At 42.2% G+C, this 19,509-nt stretch overlaps 1 protein-coding gene across 1 annotated transcript in view; it reads right to left on the minus strand.

The window, feature by feature from the left end:
- Positions 1-13,109, minus strand: part of PDE6C (phosphodiesterase 6C, cGMP-specific, cone, alpha prime) — a 57,927-nt gene extending 44,818 nt beyond the window's left edge. Inside the window, exons 1-5 of the mRNA XM_011988468.1 lie at positions 12,453-13,109; positions 4,891-5,043; positions 4,695-4,784; positions 3,601-3,741; positions 169-243 (exon numbers count right to left, since the gene is read on the minus strand). Coding sequence (XP_011843858.1) covers positions 169-243; positions 3,601-3,741; positions 4,695-4,784; positions 4,891-5,043; positions 12,453-12,932 — 939 coding nt within the window. The 5' untranslated portion in view covers positions 12,933-13,109. The remainder of the gene's footprint in view (positions 1-168; positions 244-3,600; positions 3,742-4,694; positions 4,785-4,890; positions 5,044-12,452) is intronic.
- Positions 13,110-19,509: the final 6,400 nt, after the last annotated feature.

Below are 19,509 nucleotides of genomic sequence, written 5' to 3' on the forward strand. Positions count from 1 at the left end.
AGTAGCTCTGCCTTGGGGCAGAGCTGGGACTAGAACCTCAAACTCCTTGTCTAGTGCTGTTTCTACTACTCCAGGTCCTCCCAGGCCAGTGTTCTATGCACTGTGGCCTCTTAGTTTTAGCACCTGACACCATGCACAGACGGCATCAAGGAAGACATTTGCACGTACCCTGCCATCAGGTGTCTTTGGACCTTTATAAGGCTCTACTTCTCCCAGCTTGATTGGCCATTCATCGTAGAATTCCTGCAGGTGATTAGATTTAAGTATCATTAAACACACTGTTCCATGACCTGCCACATCTTATATGAATTTTCTGTGTTTGTATATTTTATGTTAATCTACATAATTCTGGAATTTTAGTGCTGAAAGATCTATAATTCCCAGCAATACTGGTTAGGAATTTTTGACTGTGAACGTGTTACTTAACCTTTTATATCTGTAAAATATGGATAACAATAGAATTTGTACTAAAGAATTGTTGTGAGGATTAAACGAATAATACATATGTAACATCTACCCTGACACATAGTTCAGAGTACTCAATGTATAGCAATTCATTCATAGACAATTAAGCTAAATCTAGTTTGATTAAAGAGGCTTGGCCAAGGTCACACAGAGTGGCCAAATGTTGGTTGCTTTACCCAACATTCATTCTTCCTCTTTTCCTTGCTAGCATAACCTGATATGATTTGAGTATCAGGTGGTAATTTTCCATCAGACCACAGCCCATGAGTAGTCTATATGAGGTGCCTAGATCAGTTTGACGGCAGGTATGTGGCCCAGCTCTGGAAAATGAAGAAAGGGGAGAAGTCTGCTCAGAGACTCTGGCAAAAGGTATTCCTCAGATGAAAGCTGATGAGAGTGACATTTGGAGAAAATACCTCCCAGTTGTGTCATGTCTATGTGCCATTATTTGAGCTGCAACAGCCATCTTTCCACCATAAGAGGAGGCCTCAGCAACATGCTGCAGGTAGCAGAGGCCTTGCCAGGAAGAAAGAGAAAGCACCTGGACTTTGACGACTGCACTGATCTCTGAGTCAACCAGTACTAGCGGTGCCCTACCTTGTTAAGTGGGAGAATAAATATCATATTGTTAGAGATGCTTTTAGCTGTGTCTGATATTTCTTACAGCCAAAAGAATCCTAACCAACATACTCAGCTAGAAAGTCCCAGAACCAAGATCAGAACCCATCTCTCCTAGTGCTTCATCCTATGTTTATCCACTTAGAACAACTACTCTGAAAAAATAACTTCCAATCACACGAATATAAAGAAATATAAATAAGGCCAGGTGTGGTGGCTCATGCCTGTAATCCTAGCACTTTGAGAGGCCGAAGTGAGTGGATCACTTGAGGACAGGAGTTCAAGACCAGTCTGGCCAACATGGTGAAATCCTGTCTCTACTAAAAATACAGAAAATTAGTGGACGTGGTGGTACAGGCCTATAATCCCAGCAACTGAGACATGAGAATCGCTTGAACCTGGGAGGCTAAGGTTGCAGTGAGCCAAGATCATGCCACTGCACTCCAGCCTGGTGACAGATTGAGACTCTGTCTCAAAAAAAGGAAAGAAAAGAAAAGAAAAAATATACAAATAATATGGTATCATTAGTTATTTTGAACTAGAAGGGTAGCAACAGATTTAAAGAAGATGACATAAGGGCATTATATTGTGAATAATATTAAATGTTTCAATATTTCTACTGTAAAATAATTAAATTTTTTTAGAATACAAAAACCTAAAGTTGGTAAAGATAATATTGATTATCCACCTACTATGTAAATTCTAGACACTATATACATATAGTGTTTATATATAAAAATATATCTATATATAATCTCTAATTCTTACAATCGATAAGAGAGATGTCCTCATTTTACAGATGAAGAAGCCAAGAATCAGGTAAGTTAAAAGATTTGCTGACAAGAAGAACAAAATCAAAGAGCTGACACTACCTGACTTAAGATTTGCCATAAAGCTGCAATAATCAAGACAGTGTGGTATTAGTGAAAGAATGGACAAATGAATCAATGAAACAAAATAGAGAATCCAGAAATAGACCCTCACAAATATAGTTAACTTGGACAAAGGAGCAAAGGCAATGAACAAAGGATAGTCTTTTCAACAAATTGTGTTGGAACAACTGAACATCTACATGTAAAAAAAGGTGAATCTAGAATCAGAGCTTGTACCTTTCACAAAAAACTCGAAACGAAGTATACACCTAAATGTAGAACACAAAAGTATAAAAATTCTCGGAGATGACATAGAAGATCTAGGTGAACTTGAGTTTGATGAGACTTCATAGATACAACATCAAAAGCACAATCCATGAGAGAGAAAATGTAGAAAAATTAGACTTAATTGAAATTAAAACCTTCTGCTCTGCAGCAGACACTGTTAAGAGAATGAAAAGATAAGCCGCAGACTAGGAGAACGTATTTGCAAATCACATATTTGGTAAAGGACTTGGATCCACAATATACAAATAACTCTTACAATTGAATGATAAGAAAACAACATAATAAAACGTGGGCAAAATATCTGAGCAGATATCTCTCTAAGAAGATATACAGATGACAAGTAAACATATGAGAAGATGCTCAACATCATATGTCATTGGGGAATTAAAAATTAAAACAATGAGATACCACAACTGATACCCCAAATACTGACATTAGCAACTGCTAATACCCAAAATACTGACATTAACAACTGCTGGTGAGAATGTGCTTCTGGTAGACATGCAAAACAGTAAAGTCACTTTGGAAGACAGTCTGCCAGTTTCTTACAAAGATCAATTAGTCTTACAATATAATCCAGCAATTGCCCTGTTCGGTATTTACCCAATTGAGTTGAAAACAGAGACACATATAAACCTACCTACAATGGTTGCAGCAGCTTTATTCACAATCACTAAATATTAGAAGCAACCAAGATACCCTTCAACAGGTGAATGGATAAACAAACCTGCCATACAGTGGAATAATATTCAGTGATAAAAAGAAATTAGCTATGGAGTCATGACAAGACATGGAGGAAACTTAAATGCATATTTCAAAGTGAAAAGCCAGTCTGAAAATGCTACATACTGTATGATTCCAACTATATGGCATTCTGGAAAAAGCCAAAACTATAGAAACAGTAAAAAAAAAAAAAAAAAAAAAAAAATTGGTGGCTACCAGGAGTTTGGGGGGATGAGGGAAGGTTGAATATGTGAAGGATAGAGGGCTTTGAGGCACTGAAACTAGTCTGTCTGATACTGTAATAGCAGATATATAACATTAACATTTGTCAGAATTCAGAGAACTGCACAAAGGATGAACCCTCATGTAAACTATGGACTTTAGTTAATAATAATATATCAATATTGATTCATCACACCACACTTGCTGAAAACCCACACTGCTAGGAAATGGAAAAACCAGGATTCAAGCCTACATCTTTTTTGCTCCAAGACACACATTTTTACCTCTGTTCTTGTGATCAGTCATGACTACTTATTTACATAGTGTATCTGTTTTTTGAGGATCACATTTCCTGTGGTGTATGTTTTATAGGCGATGTTAGATGAGGCAAAATGTGTAGAATAATAAGAACCTTCTCCTTGGTCATGTCCAGCAGTCCAATGGAGTATCGTTCACAGTTCAGATACGTTCTAACTGTGTAGAGCGCTTTGTGAAACTGTCGCTCAACATCTGTGAGTTCTTCAAATACTTTATTGGCTGACCACATAAGGATCTGAAAGTAGGTATCAAAAAGAAAACAGTTAGAATAAAGTATGCTAGAGAGAGAGAGAGAGCATTCGCCACAAGAAAACATGAGGTGCTTCAAATAAAATGAATGCATATTGTTGGAAAGTGCAATTCTGATTTTGGACATGTGTACATCCAACAAGCTACTCAGATCCTCTAGGTGAGATGATGAGTAGACCTTTGCAAGGCTGCAGGTCTATGGAGAGAGAGAAGCTATGATTGGTCCCTGTGTCTAAATATTTTGGCTCCAAAGGGGAAGTGCCCTGAAATTGGATGCAAAGATGGTCCCTGGGCGGAGAATCCAGTATTGGTGGCCCACTGGCTCCTGCTGGCCCTCATGTGGAGAGAGCCACCTACTTCCTTCCATGCATCCTGAGCTTGTTGGAGGTAACCTTACCTGGAGAGTTGGAATGGGAAGGGACCTCCCTCTCAACCTCTACCTGTGCATTGTACTGGTGAGGAAACTGAGGTCCAGAGAGTGGGCCAGACTCAGGTATCTTGGGTACCAATATTGCTCTTTATCCCTCTGTCTCATGGAAGCATGAATAATGTGCTCCTCAAATTAATAGGTTTCCTATGACCCAGGAATTGCTACAAGCTTTATGTGAGAGGTAATCACTAATAGCCACAACAACCATCTGAAGTAGGTACCATAATTGTCATCACCATTTCATAGACAGAAATGCCAAGTCCACTTGGGATCTAGACTGAAGAAAGCCAAGCCAGTTGTGCACACAATTGGAGAGCTTGGGGTGCAGGGGAGTGTGGGTGGGGAGAGTGGCAGGAAGATCATGAGAGGACACTTGGGACTGAAGTTTGGGGGTCTGCTCCACGTGGCTTAAACCCCCAGGAGGAATAGGAGGGGTCTGAATTTGTTGTCTCTGGGCGACTTTGTCAGAATAGGTCAGCGTGGAATGATTAATACTGCCTTCCTTTTACCTGGCTTCTTCGGGATTCAATATTGTACATGTAGCTGGTATGATGAAGCTTCAGGATGACAGACACAAAGTTGAGGTATTTGGAAAAGACCTACAGATGGCAGAGAAGAATAAGTTACAGTTGTGATATCTTTTCTTTGGTTATACAACAAATAAATTTCCTGAGCCTCCAACCAGATGCCCATGGTTAGCATTACCTCTTCATCCTGTTTGGAAAATTCAGATGCATTTACTTTGTTAACTGCCATGATCACAGCAAGAACTTCCTTGCCCATCACAATCGGGGTTGCCAGCAGGTTCTTAGTGACATATCCAGTTTGCTTGTCCATGAAGTCAGAAAAATGGCTGTTCTGAAAGAGATAGTCACACATTTGCCAAAGTGGCACAGAATCATAGAGTGGTAGATCTAGGGATGATGACAGATCATTCTCTCTCATTTAAATGCTACCAACAGATAACCAGGGCTCCAGTACAGTGGTCCCCAGCAAACAATCCCACTCCACCTGCCATCCTATGACTGCATAGAATGGAATTGCCCATTTCAGAATAAGCGCTTCCCACCTGAGCTATGACCTATTTAGGTTAGGCTGAGGTTGGGCCAAAAGAAAAGAGGTGATGAGACAGCCAAGTGGAAAGTGAGGTGCTAAGAGGAACAGAGGGGAAGGGTTACAATAGACAGCAAGTGCATGCAGGGAAGGAGAGCGCAGCTAGGAATACAGACACAGTTCATAGAGCGCTTCTCTCTCATTACTAAGGGAAAACATGCACTTGAAATCATCAACCCATATGTCATAACATAAAGCAAAATTATCATTCCCCCCAATCTAGCCTACTAGAAGAAATCTGTGCTAACTGTTGGTGTGTCTCCTTCTATGCCTTTCTCTGTGCTTGAACAAAGGATTTTCTATTTTTTCTAAAATTTCCTTTTCTAATTGCTTATAATAGTTTCATCACTTAACAATGTCTTACAGACTTCCCTGAAGACCAATGCATATGGATGTGAACTCACCTCTTGGATTCGTGCACACTACTCCACCCTGGGTGCTGTACGATCCACTCAACTGTCCTCTATTGATTCTGCCTGTTTATAGTTCTCCCCACTACCAACAGTACTGCACTAATCCTTCTTACTTTTATTTTTATGTGATAGATTCCCAAAAAAGGAAATCCCTTTTGCTGGATCAACAGGAACATACAGTTTTTATTTACATAGATTACTTTGATGAAAGGTTCACATTCCGTGGCTGGGCGCGGTGGTTCACGCCTGTAATCCCAGTACTTTAGGAGGCTGAGGCAGGCGGATCACCTGAGGTCAGGAGTTCGAGACCAGCCTGGCCAACATGATGAAACCCTATCTCTACTAAAATACAAAAACTAGCCAAGCATGGTGGCGCACCCCTGTAATCCCCGCTACTCAGGAGGCTGAGGCAGGAGAGTCGCTTGAACCCGGGAGGTGGAGGTTGCAGTAAGCCAAGATTGTGCCATTGTGCTCCAGCCTGAGCAACAAGAGCAAAACTCTGTCTCAAAAAAAAAAAAAAAGGAAAAGAAAAAGAAAGGTTCACATTCTAACTTCCACTGACCCTGTGTGAAAGGACTGAGGACTACCCTCTTGCCAGCATCAGATGCTTATCAGGTTTTTAATGTTCTACCAAGCTTATGTCTTTCATTCCTATTTTTTTTTCCTTTCTTTGGGAGAGAGGAAAGTGGATCTTCCCAGATTCAGGCCTCTTAGATTCGAGAGACGATTCTAATCCACTGGCCACTGCAGAGGCTGAGCGATGAGTCTAGAGAAGTGCACAAATGGAAGGGCTTGAGAAAAAGGTGGCGGAAGGCAATTATCTTATTAGTTGTCATTTCAGAGAATAGCCACTCAAGGTGAGTTTAGACCCAGCCTTCCTTGGGTCATGACATTTTTCCCTTTGCACCTAGGACTGCAATGAGAACTGAACTCTCAGCCTTAACTCTGAGACTTGTTGGCCAATATTAGTGTGGTGTTCCTTCCGCAGTTGTATTATTTTCATTTTCCTGTGTTGGCAGTGTCTCTAAAAGCAGCATAAACCTTGGAGACTGGATTCTGTCTGGTTTCCCGGAGAAAAAAAAGTAAGAATTTTCTGTGTGCATTTCCAGGCCAGAGTTTCCACCAGGGAACAAGGGCTGGCTGGCCAATAGAACTCACAGAGCTCAAATGAGATTAGCAGTCCTGAGACATGCCTCAGAATCACCTGCAGATTAATGCAGCAGATGCACTGAATCCTAATCTCCTACAGTGGAACCTGCACTTTTACGTGGCCCAAGTAATTCTTAGGCTCAACCCAATGGGGAATCACCAGAAATGGTGCTGCTCTCAGAGGCAATGTGTGATGGAAAGGGGATAAAGGCAGCCCCTCAGCCCAGATCTCTTCTATACCTTTCCCAAAGTGGAAACACACAAACCAACTCTTTAGGTGTCAGCATTGCATCAAGGCAAGGAAGGTACTGGAGTCAGACTTGCTTGGCTGACTGGGCCCCAATGTACTAGCTGTATGGTCCTGGGTGTGTTACTTACCTTCCGTGTCCTCGTTTTCTAATCTGAAAATAGGGGTAACGCTTCCATCTACTGCCTAGAATTCCTGATGTGAAGATAGAATAACAAAGTATAGGCTGAGCACTTAGGAAAAAAAAAAAAAAGTGTCTGGCACATAGTTAGATATTCAGTAAGTACTGGGAAGAGAAACTTAGTACTTTTCTAGGCTTTCCTGAATGAGAAGTAGTTCTTTTGCAATTACCATTTTGCTTCTAGCTTTAATTTTTCTAGCCAATTCAAATCACTGCAGAAATCAGATGCCCGTAGCTGGATGTAGGCCTCCCACACTGCGGAGCAGCCTTCCTCCAGAGGGCCAGCACACTCCCTCACGCCACCAAGAACCACATTTCTTTTCTCTCCACTTTATCTGTCACTTCTGTTTCCCCATAGGATCTTCACCCTCAGACCAAAGTGTCTGCAGGCTTTGTTACATTCTTTCCCTTAATCCGCTGCTTGTCTAGGCCAGCTCCCATTGTTTCCCTTCTACCCTGTTATCCATGCAGATCATACCACCTTCATTTACACAGCCTGGGCACTAAAGGAATCATCAAAATACCAGAAACATGCACCATGGGATGAAGTTAGCCAGGAATGTTGTTTTTTTTTTTTTTTTTTTGAGACGGAGTTTTGCTCTTGTTGCCCAAGCTACAGTGCAATGGCGTGATCTTGGCTCACTGCAGCCTCCATCTTCCGGGTTCAAGTGATTCTCCTGCCTCAGCCTCCTGAGTAGCTGGGATTACAGGCGCTCACCACCACACCTGGCTAATTTTTGTATTTTTAGTAGAGACAGGTTTTTGCCATGTTGGCCAGGCTGGTCTCAAACTCCTGACCTCAGGTGATCCGCCAGCCTCAGCCTCCCAAAGTGCTGAGATTACAGGTGTGAGCCACCGCGCTTGGCCGGCAGCACTTCTTTGCAAACACATTTCACTCTGCGACTTCAAACTTAACGCCATTTTATTCCAGATTCTAAACACAAGGAAATGTTCTTAAGTTCAATGGACTGTTTTGAGAAAATGGCTTGCAAGTTTCAAAATTTAATACTTGCTTATTATTGCATCTGAAAGCCCTAGATACACCAGCCATCAAGTTACAGGATGGACGTGGGGAACGGGTTTTTGTGTTTTATTTTCACTAGCTCAAAAAATCTTTAGTGAAGTTTCTTTGCATAAATCCTGTGTGTGTCCCTTGATGGTTCTTCAGAGAAGCCCTTGAAGGCAGCTGGAGAACATTGTTTAGAGCAACAGGAGGCCTGATCCCTTATCAGATGTCAGTATTGCTAAATCCTGATTAAATACCCTTAACCCCTGAGATCCATGGCAGAAGTAGAGGAAGAAAGAGGAAGGAGGACTTTTAAACCACAGTCAGAATCAGGATCACCCATAGTTTATGGACAGCTTTCCCAGTAGAGAAAGAAACAACTTAAAGAGGATAGCTCTCAGTTTCCTGTTGTTAAAAGTCTTTCTCTCAGCACTTTGGGAGGCCTACGTGGGCAGACCACGAGGTCAGGAGTTTGAGACCAGTCTGGCCAACAAGGTGAAACCCTGTCTCTACTAAAAATACAAAAATTAGCTGGGCATGGTGGTGCGTGCCTGTAATCCCAGCTACTGAGGAGGCTGAGGCAGGAGAATGACTCGAACTTGGGAGGCAGAGGTTGCAGTGAGCCGAGATCGTGCCGTTGCACTCCAGCCTGGTGACAGAGCGAGACCCCTTCTCAAAAAAGAAAAAGTTTTCCTGCCTTCAACTTGTTTTAAAACAGGCAATAGTCATTGACCCTTTTTTGGCCAACCATATCCAGCTCCTAAACCCCTACTGGCATAATGACAATATTATCACAGCTATCATTTATTGAGCATCTGCTATGAGTCAGGTCCTTTATACACTTTTAATCTGTACATTTGCTTATCTCCATTTCTTAGGGGTAGAAACTCCATCACACAGTTACTAAGTCACAGTCATGGATCCGCACCCAGCTCTGTCTGATGCCAAAGCCCTCTCCCTATACCAGTGACTTCCCTGTTACCTTCATGGACCCTCCAAGGCTGAGCGTATGTAGCTCTGTACCTTTGTCTAGGCGTGAGCAGTCTTTCCCTCACCTGCACCCACACTGCTAATCAGAGGAAAGTTGTGTGTGGTCAGGGGTGTGGTAGAAAGAGGGAGGCCTCCAAGACCTGAGTTATTGCCCCAGATCTGCCACATCCTGTCTACCTAACTTTGAACGATTCCTACTACATAGGCTGGAAATAAAAAATATGATCCTTGTCAGAGAACGGTGTTTAAATTGCCAAGTGCAATGAAAAGAGGAAGAATTAATCAGATACTTCATTGGAAACATTAGTTTCTACTTCCTTTCCCGTTGCAAATCTTAACTGCAGTGGTTAAAGCATGTGAAACTGCAAGGGTGTAAGGTAGGCAAACAGAGCACTGGACACATACTCAGCTACCTCTGTTCCAACCCTTCTCATCCACAGACACATACCGTGGACGCCGGGGAGATAGAACTCCTGTGGCCTCAACTTCCTGTCCTCCATTGGACAGAGTTGGGCTAAAGACTTGATAAGCCCCTTCCATCTCTAATATTCCACAGTTGATTTGAAATTCACTTCCTCCTCCTGTATCTGCTCACCCAATAGACCAGTGGTTTTCAACATTGGCTGCATATTAGAAGTACTTGGGGGAGCTTTTTAAAAATACCAATGCCTGGACCGGGCACAGTGGCTCACAGTGGCCTGTAATTCCAGCACTTTGAGAGGCCGAGGCGGGTGGATCACCTGAGATCAGGAATTCAGTACCAGCCTGGCCAACATGGTGAAACCCCATTTCTGCTAAAAATACAAAAATTGGCCAGGCATGGTGGTGCACACCTGTAGTCCCAGCTACTCAGGAGGCTGAGGCAGGAGACTTGCTTGAACCCAGGAGGCAGAGGTTGCAGTGAGCCAAGATTGCACCATTGCACTCCAGCCTGGGTGATGAAGCAAGACTCTGTCTCAAAAATAAATAAATAATAAAATAATAAAATAAAAACACTAATGCCTGAATTCTAATTTTTGAGAGTCCACTGTAACAGTAAAGCCACCGATATGGTTTTGTGGATTGTGTTTGTTTTTTGAGACAGGGTTTCATTCTGTCACCCAGACTGGAGTTCAGTGTGTGAACACAGCTCACTGCAGCCTCAGCCTCGCAGGCTCAAGCCATCCTCCCATCTCAACCTTCCAAGTAGCTGGGACTCCAGGCACACACCACCATTCCTGGTTTATTTTTGTATTTTTGGTAGAGACGGGGGTTTCCTATGTTGGCCAGGCTGGTTTCGAACTCCTGGGCTTAAGCCATTCACCCGCCTTGGCCTCCCACAGTGCTGGGATTACAGGCATGAGCCACTGCACACAGCTTAATGTGGTTTTAATGTACAGCCAGAGTTGGAAATCCCCACTCTAGAGGGAAAAAAAAAATGAAGAAGCAGTTGGAATGAAGAACCAATGAGGCCTCTGTCTTTCCCGTAAGCACAGAACCATATCTGTCTTCAACACACATTTCTCTGTGTCCCACCCAGAACAGCCAGGAGCCCTCCAGAGAAGAGAGGAGAGACTCCCCACTCCCAGATGAAGTGCTCTGTCCATGCCTTGATGCTCACCATGGACAGCCGCAGACCAAAACCACCTCCAAGCAGCTCCATGCTCTTATTTCCTTCTCACCACGGAGAACTGGGCTCATCAAAGTATAACAGCAGAAATCATTTTACCCATCTCTTCTTTAAAAGCCTTTCAAAAAAATTCCTGAATGTCACTTTTTAAAGTTTGGTGTGCTAGTGGGGATGGGCTCAGTTCAGGACCCTCAAGGAGCATCTTCCCATGAGAAAAACCTCAGGATGTGAGGACATTGCCTTCCAATTGGTTGTCTAGAGAACTTTTCCCTAAGGACGCGCATCTGTTTAGACACCTGAGCCGCAGTTAGCCTCAAAAGCAAACTTAACCCAGCTTAAACTCATTGAAAGGAGGAATTATTCAGGACTGAAGGCCCTACCAGGCCCCACGGTAACCCTTGCACCTGAGCAGTGTTCTGTGGTAGTTTGCAGAGAGTTGCTCATGTTTGACGACTTTCATACCTCTTGGGTCCGTGTGACCCTCCCCCTGTAATCAGCTTCAGGAGGCATTTAGGAGATTATCCTCCTGCCTCTCCAGCTGCGCTATTCACCCCTGCACAGAAAGCATTTCACAGGCTGTTCCCATTCAACTCTGTTCCATCATAATCCACTTCTCCCTTTTTTGTTAATGGTAAACCGTAATAATGGAACACATATGTAGAGAAGGAGCTGCCAGGAGAATCTCCAAGCTGGTACCCTTGATTATTGCTGAGGGGAGGGATGATGGGTGATTAGCATTTCCTCCTTTGGTTTATTTGTATCTTATAATTTTTAAAAAATGAACATGTACTCTAATGGTAAGAATAAAGTTTTTCTACTTCTATAAGGGTCATCTCAATGCCTTGTATTTGTGCAGTATGCTGTTGGTCTTCAAGAGGGTCCAGATGTCCCACTTACATGATTGGAATTCATTCTTGAAAGATCTGGGTTATGGAGCAGTGGGAGTGGTCAATTGCACTTAACCGTCACCTAAATTCACATATGTAATGAATTCCAAATTTGAACATCTGAACTTTCAAATGGCATCATTTTTTTTTTTTTTTGCACATTTGGTTGATAGATGAAAGCACTGATTTACTAGCAAATCCATCCAAAAAACCTGAATGTTTTCAAAGGACTGTGAATGAGAAGCATGGGGAGCAGCTGACAAGTTTTGGCATCTGAGCACGTTGGCCCATCCTCCTGGTGGGGTGTTTTGCTTTGCTGGTGTTGTGAAAAGGAAAGTCCTCCAGAGCACTGGAGGAGGTGTAAGGGAGGGGGTGTGGAATGCACCAGGTCCAGGTAGGGTCGCCTGGTAAAATGCCCAACTTTACATGGGACATACTTACACTTCAGAAAATAATAATTCATTGTTTATCTGAAATTCAAGTTCAACTGGCAACTTGAAATTTCATTTGCTAAATTTGGCAACACTAGGCCTGACTGATCCTCTTCCCTGCCATCCACATTCCCCCGATTATTGCCAAACTAATGCCACAAGGATAGCACTATCTCTCTTTCCCATTGGTTCCTCCCTGACCCTGCCAAGACCTCTGCCCCACTGTCATAAGGCCACCTACCTTTTTCACATCTGGGACATTATGAGTTTTCTTCGTGTGAGCAGCCCAACCCACTATCCCAATGTCCAGTGGAAACACAACTTCTTTGTCAGGACCCACCAGGTTGTCGTCAAAGTTGGAGGTGGGGGTGACATCCAGCAACCTAGAGGCTACCTCAGGTATGCCGTTCCGGGACCGGTACAGGAACATGCTGCAGCGGTCAGCCTGGAGCAGGTGGGCCAGCCTCTGCAAGGCCCTGTGAACCCCCTGCTCTGGGGTGCCCCCCTCCTCCTGCACGGTCCACAGCAGCTCCAAGCACAGGGCCGACTCCTCCACCTGGGTCAGCTCAGAAAAGGACATGCTGGACTGGACTGGCACCTGGCTGTTCTTGAAGATTTCTCCCAGCACCTCCACCCGCAACTTCCTGTCAAAGTACTCCTTGGCAAACTGAGGATTCTCCTCCAGGTATTTCTCCACGGCATCTTGGTTGATCTCACCCATGGTGCGGCTTACTTTGCTGCTGTTGTTCAGAAGGGACGACCTTCAGAGCACTACCTGAGGCAGAGTGATGAGAAGGAAATACATCCTTGTGGAAATTACTGAGGAAACCGTAAATGGTCCCTCATAGGACTTCCAAAGGTCAAGCAGAAAGCAGAGCTTTCAAACTGCCTGTAACTCTTGGGATGTGACAGAAGGCCCTGGCTTAGGGTGGGATTCAGGAAGCAGAGGATTAAAGAGTTCTTCAGGACACTAAATCCCCGAGCATTAGTAGCTCATAAGTCCCCAGCGAATCTTCAGAGCATCTTAGATCAGCCCAGCAAGTAGCAAGCTGAGGTGTCTATTCCAGGAAAAAATAACTGAATGTCGGCTGCTGTCCGCAGCACGGAAGAATCACTGACATATCCATGAATGACATGACATCGGCAACAATTGACACCTTGAATCATTCTTGTATGATAGCTATAGGAGGTAAAACTATTTAGACCTCAGAAGTGCTTGGATTTTTTTTTGTTTATATAGCAACTTCAATGAACATCTGGGGAATATGGAACCGTTTAGCATCACCACAACGTAAAGGTGAATATTAATCTTTCCTTTTCTTAAGTCTTTTGATCACCAAGGTTGCTTGGCCTCCTCTTTCTCTAAAACCCTCACCTCTCAATCCCCCTCACTTTAGAAAGCTTGACCTCAGAAGTGTTTTAAAGGAATAAACCTCAAGCTTATTACTGAAGAGGTGAACATAGCAAAACATTTGCCAATGATCCAAACCTAATCAAGTCATGAATTGAATAATAACCCTTGTCGAGAGACTGTAATTACAAAAGGTAACCTACATAGTTACTAGCTGAGTTTTTCTGCTAAGTATATTATTTAGGATTTTGTTTTCAATAGTAATAGCCAGACGTCATGCGATTTTGCTCCAACATACAGTCTACTAAATCTACTAGATGATAGATATCTTGTTTGTTGCTAGGATCCTTAACGTCTCAGGGGCTACTGGCATAGAAAGAACACTTACCACTACTTAGTTTTATTTAATGTTCACTTTACTAAGCTTTTACATCTATTAAACACATTTCCTCAAATATTTAAACACTATTATGCAACTAATAATTCAAACTATTAATTCATGAACCAATTGCCTTCGATACGTAAATGTTGGTTTCAAACTTAGTCAAGGTGTTTTAAACACTTCAATAAAACTACAAACCTAATATGACAAATTCTCTTAAGCGGAAAACACACACATGTTACAGTGACTCTAAAAATTATTGTTACACCCACATTTAAGTTTGCTTCAAAAATAGAAACGCTATGAGTTTCATTGAGTTCTCTAAGCTTTACCTCTCTAGAGAGATACTAATTTTTTTTTTTTTTTTTTTGTGGAGACAGAGTCTCACTGTGTCACCAGGCTGGAGTGCAGTGGTGTGATCTGAGCTCACTGCAACCTCCGTCTCCTGAGTTCAAGTGATCCTCCTGCCTCAGCCTCCCAAGTAGCTGGGACTACAGGTGGGTGCCATCACGCCCAGCTAATTTTTGTATTTTTAGTACACACAGGGTTTCACCATGTTGACCAGGCTGGTCTCGAATTCCCAACTTCAGGTGATCCACCCGGGTCAGCCTGAGAGATAGTAATCTTATTGGTCTTAAAAGAAAAAGAGATCCGTTGAGATTGCACATTCCCTGTTGAGAATTGAGAGATTCTTGGTGGGAAACATGGTGTTCCCAGGGGTACAGAACTCAAACAGTCATTTGTTGAGTTATGCCACTTCTTATGATTGAGTTTCACCTGCTACCTCAAAGCACCTTGTCAGGTGCACACATTTTCTTGGACTATCCTATGTCACACTCAACTCTAGTCTCAGGAGGTTCCTCACTGGATGACTATTTACTTCATAACATCCTATTATTATAATTAGGATAATGCAGAGGTATATTTCCCAGGAGAGAGTTGAGTCAACTGAGTCACCCCTTCTATGGGACCATCCTCCTCATCTAACAATTTTGGGCACCTTTTCTACCTATTTTGTGTGACTCATGGCACAGTTCCTACTTCTCCCAAAAGTATGTGGCATACTCACGATTTCCTGGTTTCATCCTTCCCTCCTGAAACAGAGAGGGAAAAACACATATTTGCATTTCATATACAGACTTACACTTAGAAAAAACAAAATGCCCATATATGTTCATGTTTCATAATCTTATAAAAGTGAATATTAATTTGAAAAAGAAACATCCTATTATAGTCAGCATTCTTTTGTTTTCATAACTAGTTAGAGATTTGTTCATTTGTTCATTCTTTGTTTTTTTGGTTTTTTTTTGAGATGGAGTCTCCCTCTGTCACCCAGGGGTGATCTTGGCTCACTGCAACCTCTACTTCCCGGGTTCAAGCGATTCTCTTACGTCAGCCTCCGAAGTAGCTGGGATTACAGGTACACGCCACCACGCCTGGCTAATTTTTTTTGTATTTTTAGTAGAGACAAGGTTTCACCATGTTGGCCAGGCTGGTCTTGAACCCCTTAGGTGATCTGCCCACCTTGGCCTCCCAAAGTGCTGGGATTACAGGTGTGAGCCGCTTCACCTGGCCTCATTTGTTCCTTCTTTCAACATTTGTCTATTGATTGTTATAAGCAAGGCACCATTCTAGCTATTGTGATAGAGACTTCAAGTTCCCTTTATATTGTATGATTGTTTCCTTCTCCCAGTTATATGGGAAGATTACTCTTTCCCCCTCGGGTACAGCCATATGACTGATTTTAACAAATGGGTTGTGGGCAGAAATATCACTTTCAGACAGAAACAATTAATTGCCAACGGGAGGCTCTCCAGGTCTCTGTTCCCTCTACTACCACATCAGTTTCAGGTGAAAGGGCTCCTGAATCCCAGAGTGAGGATGTCATGTAACAGAGGCCCCTGCTGACCTGAGATGGACATGTAGCATGATGAGAAATCAACCCGTCTTGTTTTCAGCCTCGGAGACATGAGGGTTGTTGTTACTGCAGCATCACCAAGACAATTCTGACAGTTACATTTCTACTGCCGGGGACCTAGGGGGATGACAAGCACTTGTGGCATGGGAAGGGAGATAAGACTAGTGCACAAAAAGCCATGAGACATAGAACAGAATGCAAGTCATGCTGGAAGTGAGGTACATGCACACGGCTATGGGATCATATCTAGTGTGGCTGAAGACAGGGTAGAAATCGAGAGTGTTCAGAAGCAATAGCATGGGGTGTAGGGTAATACAGGGAGGACAGTGAGAGATGACCCTGGAAAGGTGGGTGGGGCCCAGATTAGCTGGAAAGGTGGGTGAGGCCCAGATTAGAAGGGCCTCAAAGGCTAGACTGAGGATTTTGAATCCTGGAAAATTTTTGAAGTGGAAGGCAACATTATTAGTGTTCTTCTTTACCAACTTAATGAGGAAGATAACTTGGAGGAAAACAAAATACTGGACGTTGGGGTACAGATTAAGATATTTTATTGCCTTTGGCTCATTATCAAACAACCTAAAAATGTGTATAGGCTTTGACCCTATAATTCTGCTTTTATGAATTCATCTTAGAGAAATAATTAAGAATGTATGTGATTAATACAGTTGCAAGGGTGCTTCTTATGAGTGTGGGTATAAAAGTAAAAGACTAGAAAGAGCCTAGACACTCAATAGTAGGAGGTTGAGTAAATAAATGGTGTTAGATCTCTAAAATAGAAAGCTACACAGCTATTAGGTTGGTACAAAAGTAATTGCAGTTTTTCCCATTACTTTTAGTGGCAAAAACCGCAATTACTTTTGCACCAACCTAATAATATTGTTAGTCTATTGATATGAAAAAATATTTATGATATGCAGTTAATTACAAACAGTATTGCAGCATGATTCCATTAATACACACAGAAAGAGGCATATATACCAAAATATTAAGTGAAATTATTTCAAGGCAGGACACAGTGGCTCATGCCTGTAATCCCAGCCCTTTGGGAGGCCAAGGCAGGCAAATCACTTGAACTCAGGAGTCTGACACCAGCCTAGGCAACATGGCAGAACCCCGCCCTACAAAAAAATGCAAAAATTAGCTGGGCTTGGTAGCACACGCCTGTAGTCCCAGCTACTTGAGAGGCTGAGATGGGGGGATGGCTTGAGCCCAGGAAGTAGAGGCTGCAGGGAGCTGTGATTGCACCACTGCACTCCAACCTGGGCGACTGAGCGAGACCCTATCTCAGAAAAAAAAAAAAAAAGTTATTTCAAAGTGGTGAGATTCAAGACATTAATTTTTTCTTCTTTTTTGCTTACCTGATTTTTGTACAGTATCGACGATGAACATATATAATTTATGTAATTAAGAAATTCAGTCATTCATCAACAAAGATTTTGAGGTTATCTCTGCAGTCTATGGGTGAAGTTGCTTGGGAATGAAAAAAAAAGGACAAATGTGAGACACGATCCAGCAAATGTGTCACGACAATTGACAGGACGAGGCAATTGATTAGTTAGTAAAAGCACACAAGACAAGGGGTCACTGTTAACTACTTTGAGTGTTGAGCAAAGTTATGGACTGAATGTTTGTGTTCCCCTAAAATTCATCTGTTGAAATCCTAACCTCCAATGTGATGGTATTAGGTGATATGGCCTTCAGGACGTGACTAGGTCATGAGGATGGAACTCTCACAAGTGGCATTAGTGCCCTTATTAAAGGGTCCTCAGAGAGCTCTCTAGCCTTCTTTCTTCCATGTGAGGATACCATGAGAAGATGGCTCTCTGTGACCTGGAAGAGAAAGATGGCCATCACTGAACCTGATCATGCTGGCACCCTGACCTCCGACCTCCAGCCTCAAGAACTATGAGAAGTGAATTTCTGTTGTCTATAAGCCATTACGTCTATGACACTTTGTTATAGCCACCTGAACTAAGACAAATGACATTTTATCAAAGATTTTTAAATGGATAATATTAGAAGCCTCCTTTTAGCACACACACCAATAGCCTTTTCTTTCTTTCTTGTTCTTGACAAAGTCCTGTGATTTCCATGGCTCTTCCTCTCGGAATAGTTTTTTGCAGAGCTTCTTGCCAGTGTTAGCAAGATCTTTGTGTCTCTTATTGGCTGTCTGCTACTAGGCAGTGGAAAAAACAAAATCAATTTCAGAAAATGACATACTTCTTTTTTTAAATGTCTGATTCAGGTGGTACATGTGCAGGTTTTTTATACAGATATATCGTGTGATGCTGAGGTTTGAGCTTCAGTTGAACCCATCACCCAGATAAGGATAGGGAGCATAGTACTCAATAGGTAGTTTTTCAACCCTTTCCTTTGTCCTTTTGGAGGTCCCAGTGCCTATTGTTCCCATCATTGTGTCCATGTATACTCAACGTTTAGCTCTCACTTATAAGTAAGAACATGTGGTATTTGGTTTTCTGTTCCTGCATTAATTCACTTAGGATAACAGCCTCCAGCTGCATCATGTTGCTGCATAGGACGTGATTTTGTTTTTTGTATGGCTGCATAGCATTCCATGGTGCATATGTACCACATTTTCTTTACCCAGTTCACCACTGATAGGCACCTGGGTTGATTCCATGTCTTTGCTATTGTGAGTAGCGCTGTGATAAACACATGAGTGCAGGTGTCTTTTAGGTAGCATGATTTATTTTCTTCTGGGTTTCTACTGGATAGATACCCAGTAATGGGATTGCTGGGTCAAATGGGAGTTCTATTATTAGTTCTTTGAGAAATCTCAACACTGTTTACCACAGGGGCTGAACCAATTTACAATCCCGCCAACAGCATATGAGTATTCCTTTTTCTCCACAACCTTACCAACATCTGTTATTTTTTGACTTTTTAGTAATAGCCGTACTGTCTGGTGAGAAAGGTTTTGATTTGCATTTCTCTAATGATGAGTGATGTTGAGCATTGTTTCATATGTTTGTTGGCTGCTTGTATGTCTTCTTTTGATAAATGTCTGCTCCTGTCCTTTGCCCACTTTCTAGTGGGGTAATTTGTTTTCTTCTTGTTGATCTGTTCTTTATAGATTCTAGATATTAGTGCTTTGTCAGATGCTTAGTTTGCTCATATTTTCTTCCACTTTGTAGAGTGTCTGTTCACTCTGTTGATAGTTTCTTTTGCTGTGCAGAAGCTCTTTAGTTTAATTAGGTCCCACTTGTCTAGTTTTGTTTTCATTGTGTTTTCTTTTGAGGACTTAATCATAAATTCTTTGCCTAGGCTGATGTTCAGAAGAGTATTTCCTAGGTTTTCTTCTAGGATTTTTTATCGTTTGAAATCTTACATGTAAGTCTTTAATCCATCTTGAGTCAGTTTTTGTAGATGGTGAGAGGCAGGGGTCAAGTTTCATTCCTCTGCATATAGTTAGCCAATTTTCCCAGCACCATTTGTTAAATAGGATGGAAATGACATATCTTAAAATTTAAAATTACCAAACAGATCACTTAGAATAAATTTTTAACATGACAAAATGTTGACTTCACTGTTTAATTTTTACATCAGTGCTTCTGGTTCATTCAAAGCATAGATTTGTTGTTTGGTTTTTTTGGATAGAATATTAACTGATGGAGAAAATGAGGGAA

The sequence above is a fragment of the Mandrillus leucophaeus genome, unplaced genomic scaffold, assembly GCF_000951045.1.
Source record: "Mandrillus leucophaeus isolate KB7577 unplaced genomic scaffold, Mleu.le_1.0 Scaffold331, whole genome shotgun sequence".
In the NCBI taxonomy this organism is placed as follows: Eukaryota; Metazoa; Chordata; class Mammalia; order Primates; family Cercopithecidae; genus Mandrillus; species Mandrillus leucophaeus.